Source organism: Caretta caretta, chromosome 6 (assembly GCF_965140235.1).
Source record: "Caretta caretta isolate rCarCar2 chromosome 6, rCarCar1.hap1, whole genome shotgun sequence".
NCBI classification, from domain to species: domain Eukaryota; kingdom Metazoa; phylum Chordata; order Testudines; family Cheloniidae; genus Caretta; species Caretta caretta.
This window is the reverse complement of record NC_134211.1, coordinates 118,151,644-118,166,625: the sequence shown is the minus strand read 5'-3', so window position 1 is coordinate 118,166,625 and position 14,982 is coordinate 118,151,644. Positions and strand designations below refer to the sequence as shown.

Here is a 14,982-nt window from a genome sequence, read left to right as displayed (position 1 = left end):
TTCCCCTGTTTATGCATCCCAGGACTGCATTGGTTTTTTTGGCCACTTTGTCACCCTGGGAGCTCATGTTCAACGGGTTATCCACCATGACCCCCCAAATCTTTTTCGGAGGCATTGCTTCCCAGAATATGGTCCCCCAGTCTCTAAATATGGCCTAAGTTCTGTGTTCCTAGATGTATACATATCTACATTTAGCCATATCAAAAGGCATATTGTTTGCTTGCACCCAGTTTACCAAGCGATCTAGCTCACTGTCAGTGACCTGTCCTCTGCGTTATTTACCACTCCCCCAATCTGATGTGACTCTTTTTCTGTATCACTATTTCTACTGCTCTTGCCGCAAGCTAATTCAGAACAACAGCCCACCACTCAGTTGTGAATGAGATGCAGTGCAGAATCCAGCAGTTAACCAGCATTGGCCCCTCAAGAGAATAAAAGGGGCATTTAGATGGTTTGTTTTGCTAAATGACTGCCTGCTCTCAAAATACGAGGTGAGCAGAATAAAAACACCACAAAGTGTGGCCCAACTCCTGTATGTTCACATGACCATATAACATTCTCAAGGTGGATGCTGTATTCACATTTGGGGTATGTCTACACTGCATCTGGGAGGGAGCCCTCCCAGCCTGGGTCGACAGAATAACAACTATGTAGACGGTGCAGCTTGGGCTGGGGCTTGGCTCTCAAACCTTGAAGTGGGGGGCTAGTGCACAAGCCCATCAACTGTAGCTGGGAGGCTCAGTATCAGATGCAGTGTGGATGTACGCAGTCGGGGGTAGCCTATTTGGAAGATGCACATAAGGATGGGTGATGTCTGTATTCTTTTTGCAAATGGTGCTTTGCTCAGGATATTTCTTCACTATTAAAGAGACCCACAGTCCATCTAGGGATTGAGTTGATGAGGCTATAATAATAATAATAATAATTAATACCTAGTTCTTATATAGCACTTTTCATTGGTAGATGCCAACATACCTTGTATTTGGTCTCTGTCATGTGTGCCGGTTATCCTATCTCGAATGATCTTTGAGGTGTTTGATTTAATAGGGCCTGTGTAAGAAAATGCTTTTTTATATATACACCTTTATTTACTCTCTCCATGGCAGGAACATGATGGAGGGAATAGTCTTCCAGCTCATCACAGTGCCCATGAACCCATTTCTAAATGTGGTGACCTAGACGTCATCTTCGATTATAAGGCCTCAAGCCAAAAGCTGCTGGTAACTATCCTGGAAGCTAAGGATATCCCAGACAAAGACCGCAGTGGTGTGAACACCTGGCAAGTTCACACAGTCCTGATGCCCAGCAAGAAACAGCGGGGAAAGACGAGCATTCAGAAAGGACCCATCCCAGTGTTCAAAGACAAAATGACCTTTAATAAGCTGGAGCCAGAGAAGCTGAATAGCTACGCACTCAGGTTCCGTCTCTATGCAGTGCGCAAAATGATCCGGGAACAGATGATGGGGGAGCAACTGTTTTATCTGAGGAGCCTAAACCAGGAGAGGGAAGTGAAGGTGACACTGGTTTTGGAGCCACGGAGCGATATGAGCGTAAGTCTATTAAACAATTCACTGTATCATTGGCGGAGGTGGAGGGGTACAGCTGACTTGACTAATGCACCAACTTCTTCATTAAGGATTCTTAAACATGGTGCCGGCCCATTTCCTAGCACCACTATTCAGATCTCAGTTTTCATCCTGGTCTCAAGCGAGGAATGTCAGCACTAGTTAGAGAAAGCTCAGTGCTCAGCGTCCATATTACCCGACGCATTCACTAATGCTCCCTTTTAGACATTTCAGTAGGATTGAAAGGGAGCAGGGTGCATGTTTTTTAAAGTGGTTGTTTGCCAGAAGCTGGGAATGGGCGACAGGAGATGGATCACTTGATGATTTTCTGTTCATTCCCTGTGGGGCACCTGATATTGGCCACTGTTGGAAGACAGGATGCTGGGCTAGATGGACCTTTGGTCTGACCGAGTATGGCCGTTCTTATGTTCTTTCATAAGAATGACTTTCCACCTTTTATGCATTCAGGGACCAGATGTTTCCATGTAATCTATTGTGTTCTGAGGTTAGAGAGCCAAGTTTTCAAAATTAGGCACACAAGTTCCATCCACAAAAGATGTGTTCATGGGCACAGACTGGTAACTGCTCATAAAATATGCAGTAGAACCCACAAAAAGGTCCATTGCCCAAACAACCAACCTTCCATTTTGCATCCATAATTACCCATTTGCATCTACGCATGCATGTTTTCTACCAGTTGGGCTCTTTATTTGGCCTGAATATTTTAAGCAGCCTCTTGTACATTCCAGAGAACTGCCCAGTTTTCAGAGTCCTATGTATAGACCGTGAACATCACCACAAGAGCATTCTAGCTAGGGGTTTTCCAAGAAGTCTGAGGAAGTTTGGTGCCTTGCTTTTGTAGGATTTGGTCACTTTGCTCCTTTAATCTCCTTGGAAAATCCCAATTTCCAATCCCAGAGTAGATCATCTGTGATATCAGAGTAGCAGGATAATTGCTGTGCCATCAGGTTGATTTTGAAACTATAGCTATTAAATTTTCAAACATACTGTTTTGTTCTGTTTTTTCTTTTTAAAGGAGGCATGTCTTGTACTAATATTCAATCCTCTGGTAAAAAGAAAAATACTAACAAGTATTAAAACAGGCTACCCTTTCCTCTAAGGTCTTGTCTGCAAAGAGGCAGGGAAAAGGAGGGAATTGAGCAGAATAATTATTCCAGAAAAACGTCACTCACATTCCAGAATAATGTCCATATTGGGAGCTATTCCAGAATAGCTGTTGCAAAAAAGCTTATTTTGCAATAGCTATGCTGGACAATTTCCCTGTGTAGACAAGGCTTAAGACTTTTCACCATATAAAAGAAACTCCGTATGAGATTGTGCATACAAAATGAATAATAAACAATGCATTTGCAGGGAGAGGAGAGAATTGAACATGATGGTAACTAGGAAGAAAGCAAGAAAATATACAGCAAGTGACATAAAAGATAGAAGATTGTGCTAGACGCATTCCATCAGAAAGTCATTTTCAGGGAAATTTACTCGACTTTTGATGTACTGGAGCATATGTTTATCTCAAAAGCTTTGATTTACACTAGTAATAACACATTAGACAGGGCTTCTGGCCTCTAGAGAGAGAGTATTGAAAGATGTGTTTCTGCAAAGTGATGCTGGAGACTTGTTCCTGCAGTTCTGTCTTCTACCCCATTGTTATTCATGCAGATGATTCTTAGTCATTGGCAACTCCAAGAAGAACATCACAATTCTACCCAATTAGGCCCCAAGGTATACATTAAAGGGGGAGCTGTGTTGAGCATTCCACTGGGATTCTCTTTGTTCTTTCCCTGCAGAGCGGAGACTCTCAGATCAGTCTGTCGGCAACCTCTCACAGCGATAGCGCTTCTTCAACACAGTCCCTGTCGCACGGAGGCATACCAGAGCTGCTGGTGGGACTGTCGTACAATGCTACTACCGGACGGTTGTCAGTAGAGATGATCAAAGGCAGCCATTTCCGCAACCTTGCTATTAACAGGCCGCCCGGTAAGTGAAATCTCTCGTAATGGCACACCTATTCGACAGAGCCACTGAGCCACAACCTGGTTTTATTTTCTTGATACAGTTTTTGCCACATCAAGCTATCCAATTAAATTATTTCCTAATTGAGTCTCTGCACATTTGAATTTTACATTTAATAGTGGAATAAAAAGTATTATTCCAAATGCATGTGCTGGTAAATTTGCCTGTGCATTTTGAATAAAATATCTATCTGTGGTACTGATGAGGCTGCCATTACCATAGTATCAGAGCGCCTCACAAGATCTAATGTATTTATCCCAGTGAGGCAAAGAAGTGGTATTATCCTTATTTTATAGAGAGGAACTGAGGCATGGAGCCACTAAGCGATCAGCCCAAGGCCACACAGGAAGTCTGTGGGAAAGCAGGGCCTTGAACCCAGGTCTTTGGACCAGCCATCCTCTCTAATATAAAAAATAAAATCGGAGCCAAGAGTACATATTTAATGCTTTAATTGTGTCTAGTGCTCGTGAAGCGTGACACATTAACAGCGATGCTGACCAAAGTCTGCGCTTTATTCACTGTGCTGGTGTAGGACAAGCCGTGGTAGTCAGCTTTGCTGCCAATGTGCCTCATTCAAGGCTAGAAGGTACCGCCTCTAGGGGTGAGTTCAAACTTCATGGCCCTTCAGTCTTTGGCCCGTCATCTCATCTGAGAACTAGCGTCAATTGAGGAGGTATTTTTGGTGATGTGGTTACTTGCCCATTGAGAACTGGATGTGGGCCATTTCACATAAGCCACCAGACATCTACCTGATGGCAACAACATTTGGTCACTGTGAACCTGGGCTTGATTTGAGCTGGGGATCTATAAATGAAGACTCTTTGGGCTTGAACCTGCAGGGTGCTGTGCACCTTTGGCTCTGATCCACCAAAGCATTTTAGCACACCCTTAAATGCAAGCATGTGAGTAGTTCCATTGAAGTACTTAATTGCTTTGCTAGATTGTGGCCAGAGTGCTCAGAACCTTGCAGGATCAAGCCCGGTATCCAATTACTTAATACCCGTAGCTAGCCAGACCCTCAAGAAATAAGATTTTCTTAGAATTTCAATGAAAATCTTCAAATATGTTGTGGTCACAGGTCTAGCTGCCCCTTTCTGGTCTCTGAGTGCCCCCAACTCAGGTCTTGGCCCTCATGCTCTTTCCTGCTTCAGGCTAGGATCATGCAGTTCTTCAACTCTTAGACCAGGACCTCGGCTATACTACCCTGTGTATGAAACAGTCTCATTCTGCAGTTCCAGCTGGTTTCGGGCACCTGTGGTTCTTCCCTTCAAGAGCCAGTGACCAGTGGTATTATAGGAAACAAAACAGCCTTCTTAAAACCATGATTTATTTATCAATGGGAACAAAGAGTAAGAGAAAAAGGATTTTAAAACAACAAAGAGTCTGCACATTTGTCTATCTTGCCTTGAGTCCTATCCTCCCACAAAGCCTCAGCAAGCCTAGCCTCCCCACACACACACCCAGCAGGCCCCTGTGTCTGTCTACTTCCTCTGTAGCCCTCCATCCCGCTGAAGGTATTGCAGAGTTTACTTGGGTGACTGGCATCCAGATTAGCCTCGCCCGGGTGTGAGTAGCCGCACTGCAAGGCCATCCCCAAGTTACTGCATCCTCACTGGTGCTACACTCGTGTGTGTGTGCGGGTGGGGGGGGGGGGCTGGGACTTCCAGGGACATATCCCATGGTTCTTTGTGCTGCAATAAGCTGAGCCGTTTTGTGGTTTGTTCCCAGTGCATTGTGGCAGAATGTGTCTGTCCTTCTGGATGCCCGGGGGGAATTGTGGGAAGGCATTGGAGGGCTGTCATCATTCACATGGTTTAGCCTGCATCTTCACTGCAAACTGGACAGCTTCCATCCCAGGTTCTAACCCCACTCCCAGCCGGTCCAGGTATCCAAAGCTTACAACATTTCCAAACCTGGGATCAGAGGTTTTTCTGTGTGGATGGTAGTGGGGGTTGGCCTAAAACTTGGGTGAGAGCCTTGGTTAACTGTGCAATGAAGCAAAAAGAAAAGGAGTACTTGTGGCACCTGAGAGACTAACCAATTTATTTGAGCATGAGCTTTCGTGAGCTACAGCTCACTTCATCGGATGCATACTGTGGAAAGCGTAGAAGATCTTTTATACACACAAAGCATGAAAAAATACCTCCCCCCACCCCACTCTCCTGATGGCAATAGCTTATCTAAAGTGATCACTGTCCTTACAATGTGTATGATAATCAAGTTGGGCCATTTCCAGCACAAATCCAGGTTTTCTCACACACACACCCCCACACACAAACCCACTCTCCTGCTAGTAATAGCTTATCTAAAGTGACCACTCTCCTCTGAAACCTCTCCTTACAATGTGTATGATAATCAAGGTAGGCCATTTCCAGCACAAATCAAGGGTTTAACAAGAACGTCTGGGGGGGGGGGTGGTTTAGGACATTCTTGTTAAACCCTGGATTTGTGCTGGAAATGGCCCAACTTGATTATCATACACATTGTAAGGACAGTGATCACTTTAGATAAGCTACTGCCAGCAGGAGAGTGGGGTGGGGGGAGGTATTTTTTCATGCTTTGTGTGTATAAAAGATCTTCTACACTTTCCACAGTATGCATCCGATGAAGTGAGCTGTAGCTCACGAAAGCTCATGCTCAAATAAATTGGTTAGTCTCTAAGGTGCCACAAGTACTCCGTTTCTTTTTGCGAATACAGACTAACACGGCTGTTACTCTGAAACCTGTGCAATGAAGACATACCTGCAAAGATATTGTATTAAAACCTGCCCAAGTTCTTTGTTCTCATGTTTGCAGGGTTCTGATTATTGCTGGTTAAAACAGTTTTGTAGGCTGATTGGAGACTCTGACAGTGTCAGCAAAGCAAATAAGTCTGGCAGTGTCCCTTAGCACTTAAGTATTTGCTGATAAGTGGCTATCTTGAGCCTTTCTCCTACTTCTTGCCTGTATCCAGACAGCTCACTATTGAATTAAATCAATATAGTCATACAATAAACACCATCCCTGTGGCCAGGCCAGCATACAATATTCATAATTTACTGCAGGGAAGTTCCATATCTGTCACAATATGCTTCCCCATCCAAAATCACATCATTATTTTCTGTTCTATACTGTACTTGCATGCCTGGAAAATTACTGGTAATGTGATGTGAGGGAAAAACCTATCAAAAAGAGAGCAAAAGGGGTTGGAAAAAGGGAACACTTGGCTCCAAACCCCATGCTAGAAACTGCAGTCATCACCACTGCTGGCACTCCAGTGAAGTAGTATGAGATGCAGGCAGCTGCTCTGATTAGGGTGCTGTTCTTTGGATAAGATATTAAACCAAGCCTCCTTTTCCAGGTAGAAACTAAAAATCCCATCTTGTTTTTGAAGAGCAGGGAGAGAGCCGTAGAATCCTGGCCAGTATTGCTTCTCTCAGTTAAACGTGTTCTGGGGTCCAGTGCTGAGAGTGCTGTTTTTGAAAGGCGTAACAGGAGCTTCCAGCATAATGGGGCTTTGTGAAGGGCTTTGGGACAGCTAACGTAAAAGGCAGTGGAAAACCAAACTGCTATGCAATGCGCACTAGACATGCGAGAAGACATTGAGAGAGAGCATGGAGTGCAGGAGTAACCTCCCATGTCATAGCCCCTGCCAGCTTAGTAGCTGTCGAAAGAAGTGTAATGTTTACTCTCCAGATGGCGTTGGGCAGATGCTCAGGGGAGGCAGCAGGAGGGAAAGAATCTTTCCCACCCCTCTACGTGCACACAGACTGCATGATAGCTGCAGAGCTATTCTATGGATACTACTGCAGTTCAGTGCTTCATGTGTAATGAAAGAAGTGCCGGGGCTCAAGCAATTTTTTTACTTTCATAACTGATGCGGCAAGCCCAGAGGTGCCAGGGCTACGAACTGCCAAGCCCGGAGGTGCCGGGGCTCAGCACTGGCACAAATTAAGCACTGCTGTAGTCCAATGGCTTTAGTTTCCTCTGCCGCCTATTAGTCAACCCACATCCACCCACCGCCTTCACCAGAGTGTAGGGGAAACAGTAGGAGGAGCTACACAGCAGTGAATCTTCTAGTCCAACCCTACCATGCTCTGTCCTCACTCCAACCCGGCTCTCTGCCCCACTGAGGGCCCTCCATAACTGAGCTCCATGCCTCATGTGGCATGCATGCCCCCTACACGGCTCCCCGAATCCACAGTGGTTCTGGTGCCTGGGGAGGCCTCCACACCTACAGAGGCAGGGGCACTACATTTGGACCTCAGTGATTTAGAGGGCAGCATCTTGGAGTCTGCAAAAGCTGCAAGAGACAGTTTGTTGAACAAGGAAAGAATGGTTTCTCCCCCCCGGATTTATCTTGTGCATCACAAAACCTTCAAAACAAAATGTTGTTGAGCGCTGAACTGAGTCAGTTAAATATTGCAGCCGCCCTTATTTATCTTTCAAAAATGACAGTGATCCATCAACGTTAATTTTTTTTTAAATCTCAACATTATGATGCATGTGAGCAGTTTTTTTGCTGCTTGAATTTCTGACACAGCATCTCCTAAGAAGGACTCAGAAGTGGCATTTAAAAGTAGTTTGGTCCAGGCTAGAACTTCAGGAATTGTTCACCTGGACCTGCCGGGCTGTAGGCGTGAGTCTGCAGTCGTTACTCATGTTAGTAGTTCCATTAACTTCACTGGGCACCCTGGGAATACAAACCAAAGGAAGGGCTGCAGCATCCGGCCCTAAGTGATCCATGTGTATCTACCTATTGTTACTGGCAAGGCAAAAAGAGGGCTGGCACAGTCCCAAGGAGTTTGTTTGGATGGCTAATGGGCTGGTGGTGTCAGGGAGCTGTCGTACCTCATCCCCCCAGCGCAACGTCTCTCTCTTGCTGAAGCAGGGATTTAACAAGGTGACTCACAGTCCCAGGCACCGCGAGAAAGTGTCACACAAGTGTTTTTTCTGTAGTATGTCCCTTTTTCCGTGATGACCCTCTCCACATTTTAACGCTAATGATGTATGTATTATATGTATCTTGTTTTATTTACTCCTCCTAAAACTCATCAGCTTGTGCTCATGTTTCCGTCCATTATAGAAGAGAAGAATTTATCCTCCTTTCCTTCCATGTTCTGTTCACACTGTTTTAGTGGGCCCCTGGGATGGTTCTGGGGTTTATATTTTAGTCTCCTGGGTGTTTTCCTCAAAAATCCGGTATTCTCACTTAAGTGGGGGTATTTTACAGTGAGTGACAGCTGGGACCTGCAGCCTTGATAAATGTCCTTGTCTTATTTGTTATTATTTGTCCTGGGGTAGTGTCTAGGACCTTCAGTCATGGACCAGCACCCTGTTGTGCCAGGTTCTGTACCGACAGAACAAAAGGACAGCTCCTGCCCCAAAGAGCTGCCAGACATTTCCTGCTGTTCTGTTTGGTTTCTCTCCTTCCAACACAATCTTAATTCTTTCCCTCTGTGCATTTCTTGTGGGGTTCATGTTAATATATAATGCCCCTTGTCGAACACTATTGTTCAGACTTCCTCGCTGGTAAGAATAATCCTCAAAGCCTTTCAGCAAGTGCAGAATTAATCACACATGATAATTACAACCACACATGATCATTATCATACCAGCAGCATATTAACCCCATTAAACAAACACAATAGCATTATTGTTAAAAAAGAGAGGGCGAGGGAGGGAGAGGGAATGAACAAATCAAAATCGGAAAGGGAAAAGCTCCACAAATCGAGATTTAACGGCTGATGAACAAAAACCAATCTGTGTTATGAGTAGTGGGGGCAAAAAGTGCAGAGGATACCGCAGACTATCTAGCTAAGAACTTCTATGATCCTCATCACCATGGTATCAAAGTGCCTCACGATCATTAACAGATTTTATCCTTTTAACACCCTGGTGAGGGCAAGGCAGTCCTGTTATTCCCACCTCGGGAACTGAACTACAGGGTGGATTAATTGACTCACTCAAGGTCACACAGAAAGTCCATGGCTGAGCCAAGAACTGAACCTAGGTTTCGAGAGTCCCGGTCAAGTGCCCCACCACTAAAAGATCCTTCCTACCTTGTACGGTATTTGAGTGGGGTGAGATGACCAAGACAAGGAGGACTAGGAGATAGCGCCAGGTGTGACCTTGATATCACAGTCCTGATTTGCTTTAGGAGGAACTTGAAACCTTGACTGGTCTTAAATTTTATCTGATGCCTGATGTGTTTACACCTTTGTTAATTATTTCCTGTGTGAATTAAGAGCTCTCTGTCATCGGAATTTGAACAGGGAGAGGTGTGAATCTAGAAAAGCCTGGGACCAAATTTGGGTTAAATTATGAGAATGCATAATTCATTAGCACAAAACCTTTCTCTGGGCATATTTTACCACTCAAACAAGTGACACTGCTCCCCATACTCACCACTGTCAATTAGGATTTGGGTGCCCCCACATGATCATTTGAAACCAATCAAAACTTCTCCAGTCCCTTCTCGAGGTTACCTAGCAGATTTTGTAGCCCTCTCTGGATGGCTAGGCATGCCATGACCCCTCAGGAGAATCATATGGTCTGGCAAATGAGCTAAAATGGCAGTTGACTATAATTCATATTACTTTTAGGTGTCAGGGTTTTTATGGAATCCTTCAAGAAATATCACCAGTTTCAGGTGAGAAGTAAAGTAGGGTTCTTGCCTTCCCTTCTGTTTTTAAAAAAACGTTCTGTAGTGCCTGGGATAATTTGTAGAACATAAGGAGAGCATAAGATGTTAGGCAGTAAAAGTCCACACAGCTCCAAAGATGATGGTCTATGGATGCACACCAACATACCGGTCACTGAACTGGGAACCTCCAGAGTGAAAAGCTAGAACTGCTACAGGTCCAGCCAAGCTCTGTAGGTAGGGCGCTATCCAGACTCTTATCACCTGCAGATCAGGCAATATGCACTCGCCAGTGAGTTACAGACAGAGTTACAACTAGTTGCTTTGCCAGGAAAAAATAAAGAAAGAGAGAGAATGCTTTAATTAATCCTTCAGCATCCCTTATTCTCCACCCCTGAATTTGCCCCCAAATAACCCTTAGAATCTGATGGTGGGTGATCGGCATAGCTGAAAATCAAGCGGTAAATTCATTAACTTTTGGCAAGTGCATAGAGATTTTGCGTGGGAAGTGCAATGGAAGTTCAAATGATTATTATACGCCCAGTAGTCAATGGTGCCCAGTAACTTCGCTTAACTCAATTATTTTAAATGTGTAAGAAGGATAAAAAAGCAGAATCCGTACTACAGAGTCACATCTTGGAAAATACAAAGCAAAGCTATTTTTGAGTTAAAGGAATACATTTGCAGCTGGATATATATTGATTCCAGCACCAGCGCCATTCTGATGTCTTTAAAACAAGCCAAAAGATTTTTTCTAAAAGTGTGTACAAGAATATAAACTAGTCCCCAGGGTAAAAATCTTATTAAGCCCAAGTTTCAGGTGGAGGTGAATGTTTGCAGCAAATCTGCAACAAACCTGAAGAACAGGATTTACAAGGGATGTGCTGATAGGTCATAAAATAAAGCAGCACTAATGGGTGCTAACCCAATAAGTAAAGAAACGAAAGCTTGAAGTGCTGTTTTCATTCGGCTACAGCTGAGTTACTGTTTCTGTCGCTGAGAATGCTGCCCTCTACAAGCTGTATAGTAATGTTTATTTGATACACTCATTGCCATACGTTAATGTAACACAATGGACATGCTAAACTCTAGATCTAGGAGCTGAAACATTAGGGATTTCACTCTCAGTTAAAGTCCCTCCCCTCCCACTCTCTGGGGTTGACAGGTGAGCAAAAAAACCTGCTTCTTGTTGCCTGAAGCGTTGATAGTGAAGTTTCCCGTCTCTTGAAAAGACAGACACTTAGCACATCCAGAGAGGTATCTGTATTATGCTTTAGTTGCATGAGCTCTTTCCCAGAGCGAATGTTAGTGCTGCTTCTCCCAGGGACTGGGTGCTTCAGTGAGCGAAGCATGCTGCAGCCAGCTGGCTTCAAATCCTGTCTGACTTCACCGGGTGAAATTATATGGGTGTTCTCATGCTAGAACCCACTGGTCATTGGTGCACCTTAGTTGTGGGGGAACCTCCAAATGTCAAGACTCTGAGGTTGTCCAGAACCTACCTTGAGTATCCCAGTGGAGATTTCAGTCATTTCCTTTTGGCCACTGTTGGGTTCAGTTGAAGTAAATGTAGTTCCAGGAACTAGTAGACCAAGAATAGAGCCATTGTACCTAGTTCCTAACTGGAACCCATTCCATTTGGAATTTCCACCTGGGAGCTGCCCCTGCCCTAAAACAAACTTTCTGCAGCAAGGGCATGTTTGTGTAAGGGCAGAACTTCCCCCAAAATTTCCTGAAACTTTCCCCCACAACCAGTTCTAATATCAAGAAGCCCCCATAGTACCCTGAGCGGCAGCCAGAGCCCCTGGCTTCATGATGACACATTGTGACACATGACATCATGATGACACATGATGACACAGACACCTGCAAGGTAAAATAAACTAAAATCCCCATGTATAACACCAGGAACCCTGTGCTGATTGTTTTGTTTGTTTTCATATACAGTCCAGCTAAAAAAGAAAAACAACCCCCCCCCCCCCGCAAACTCTGTATTGTTTTTAATGTATCTGAACCTTCTGCAGGATTCAGATTTGTGCCATCAAAATCACAAGCCATTCCGCAGAAAGTAGGGTTCAGCTCTCAGTAAAGTACATGGGACCTGTAGTCTGCTTTGTGCCACATGGACTATTCACATTTCTTGTATTTAAGTGGGTTTTTTTCCTTCCCAGCTACAATCAGCAGACTATTTCATGACAGAATAAATTGCTCTCCTTTTCTCTCTACGGAGAAGATTTTTGTTGGCAAGATTTACTTTGTCTCTAGTGTGATGTTGGCAGCCAAATTGCCATAGCTAGCTGGTGATAGGGCTGAACTTTTCCTGCAATAACCTGATAGCTGTACAGCTGTGCAGGCTCACAATTTACTCCTCAATTGTCAGTTTCCTGACAGCTTTTTTCAGTGGAACAGTTTGAGGAATGGAGAGCCCTGCTTTTGAGCTACAGAAGTGTTTTCACACCTGAAGTGTAATTTCACACCTTGTGTTTCTCAGCAGATAAGTGCGTAACATAGCACATCAAACAGGAATAGAAAAGGATAGACTTGCTGTAGGAAGGAGACAGTGGGTTGTAATTTATTTCCTATCTTCTGTGCCCTCTGAGGTGATATTAAATTGCAGAACCTTGGTCTTTGATGTTTAAAAAGGTTAGAGCTGGGTTGACCTGGCAAAGTGACCTGCAAACAGGAATAGTCTGTAAACTTGCACGGAGCAGGATTTGTGGGATGAGATGAGATTGGGGATTTTGACTGTAGAAAGCACTTGATGTTAGTGGTGGTATTATCCTAGAATCATGGAAATGTAGGACTGGAAGTCAAGTCCAGCCCCCTGCACAGCAGTAATGTAGTTAATACAGATGTCTGTACACTAAAGAATTTGAACAATGAATGAAGTTGACCTTGATTCTGCTGCACTCAGGAGGAAAAGCAAAAAGAGGGTTTTATTGCAGGCTTGGGACAAACTCTGAAATCCTTACTTAAGGCCAGATCATGCTACTGCATGCAGATGTCTCCACTCCCACAAGAAAGAGGAGAGTGGTCAGCAGCCTCCATGGAACCTGCCTCCCCCTTTCAGGAACTTATGAAGGGCTGTCTATGGGGTCATGATCTGTCCAGGATAGTAGGTAGTGGTTGCCTCCTTTTAATGGGGAGTCATGAGAGGCAAGTGTAGGCAGGGGAGGTCCTGGTGTAGAAATTCCAATGGAGCCATGCTGCCAGGAAATGGAGAGAGGGTGCTGGGACCTCAGCTGGAGCAAAGATTCCATGGAGATGGTCATGGCCTCCCAGTGAGACCTGTAGGGTTTAGGGCCAGACTTGAAGTTTATTACATGAGGCCAAGGAGCAGACCCTGCCTGCCCACCCAGCCTGAATGATAAGGAAATCCTCAGAGTTTTCCTCCCTTCTTATGCCCCTCCCATGGGTTTTATGATGGAAAGAGGTGATCTGACCTTCCGCTTTTACTCAGTGCTTACTCGGACAAAGGTCCCATTTGCTTCATTTGCCCCCTTGACATTCCTTCACTAGTAGCAACAAAACTAAACAGTGTCTCTTCTCTCTTTTGTCCCAGACACCTACGGAAAGCTCTGCCTTCTCAACTCCATGGGCCAGGAGATGTCTCGTTGCAAGACATCCATCCGTCGAGGCCAACCAAACCCCATCTACAAGGAGACGTTCGTCTTCCAAGTTGCCCTGTTCCAGCTTTCTGACGTCACGCTGATGATCTCCATATACAACCGGCGCAGCATGAAGCGCAAGGAGATGATTGGCTGGATTTCTATGGGTCAGAACAGCAGCGGAGAAGAAGAGCAAAATCACTGGCAAGAAATGAAAGAAACAAAAGGGCAGCAGGTCTGCAGGTGGCATACCTTACTGGAATCCTAATGGTCCCTGAGCTCCTGGGACTGCCCACTGGATCCTCCCATAATCACCCCGCTGAAAGCAGCCATCCCATAGCAAACATTATAAACCATCCGGGTCTATTTTAACTGAATTTTTAAAACTCAGCACACTCAGTGAATGTAGGTGCTGGGGCCCAGTGAGAAAATTTACCTGTTGCCTTTGAGGGTTTTCATACATTTTCTCACCCAAACGATAACCAGAAGGGAAGTGGTTATGAAAAACACAAAGCTACTTTTACCCTCTTGCTGTCAATGCCTCACTGATCTAAATTATTTTTGTTGCTATTTTCTTCTGGTGTAATGTCTTTCTCCCACCTCCATTCCTATTATTGATGTATGCAAATGTTCTTGATACACAGATGACGTCATTAGTCTAGCACTGCATGCCACTCGTTCTTCCTTTTACTACAGTGTTTCTAAATCCAAGAGAGAAACATTTGATACCACTTAAGACTGATTAATATATTTTCAGGTAGCATGGGAAAGCACTAAAGATTTCTCTGTAAACTTTTAAGTGCCTAGAGATTGCCATTACTTTCTTGTATTATTTATTAGTATTTGAAGTAAGCATGTTTTATTTCTTGTGCAACCTATATCACCAGATGTTTGTATGAGGTGATGGGTGTCAATTTAACATAGTAGTTATGTAATGCATGTTTAGATGCTTCCCTGTTTTCTTAGCTTGTGGCTTCTATTGTTGTGAAAACAAAACAACAAAAAGAGAGAGAGACCAAAACAAGCTGCACATCTGCCTTGGTGCCTAAACCACGATTATTCTAGATCATTGTTCACTCTTCTTATTTTTTTCTTAATGTGAGGTTCACTTGAAAGAATGATTCTGTGCATAGTGGGGTTTCATATTTATTATCTT

General features: G+C 44.3%; 1 protein-coding gene across 4 annotated transcripts in view; it reads left to right on the top strand.

Moving 5' to 3' along the window:
- SYT16 (synaptotagmin 16) overlaps positions 1 to 14,778 on the top strand; it is a 143,472-nt gene extending 128,694 nt beyond the window's left edge. For all 4 annotated transcript variants that reach the window (XM_048855741.2, XM_048855740.2, XM_048855739.2 and 1 more), the window contains 3 exons: positions 1,107 to 1,550; positions 3,374 to 3,563; positions 13,781 to 14,778. In XM_048855741.2, coding sequence (XP_048711698.1) covers positions 1,107 to 1,550; positions 3,374 to 3,563; positions 13,781 to 14,094 — 948 coding nt within the window. In that variant the 3' untranslated portion in view covers positions 14,095 to 14,778. The remainder of the gene's footprint in view (positions 1 to 1,106; positions 1,551 to 3,373; positions 3,564 to 13,780) is intronic.
- The last annotated feature ends 204 nt before the right edge of the window (positions 14,779 to 14,982 follow it).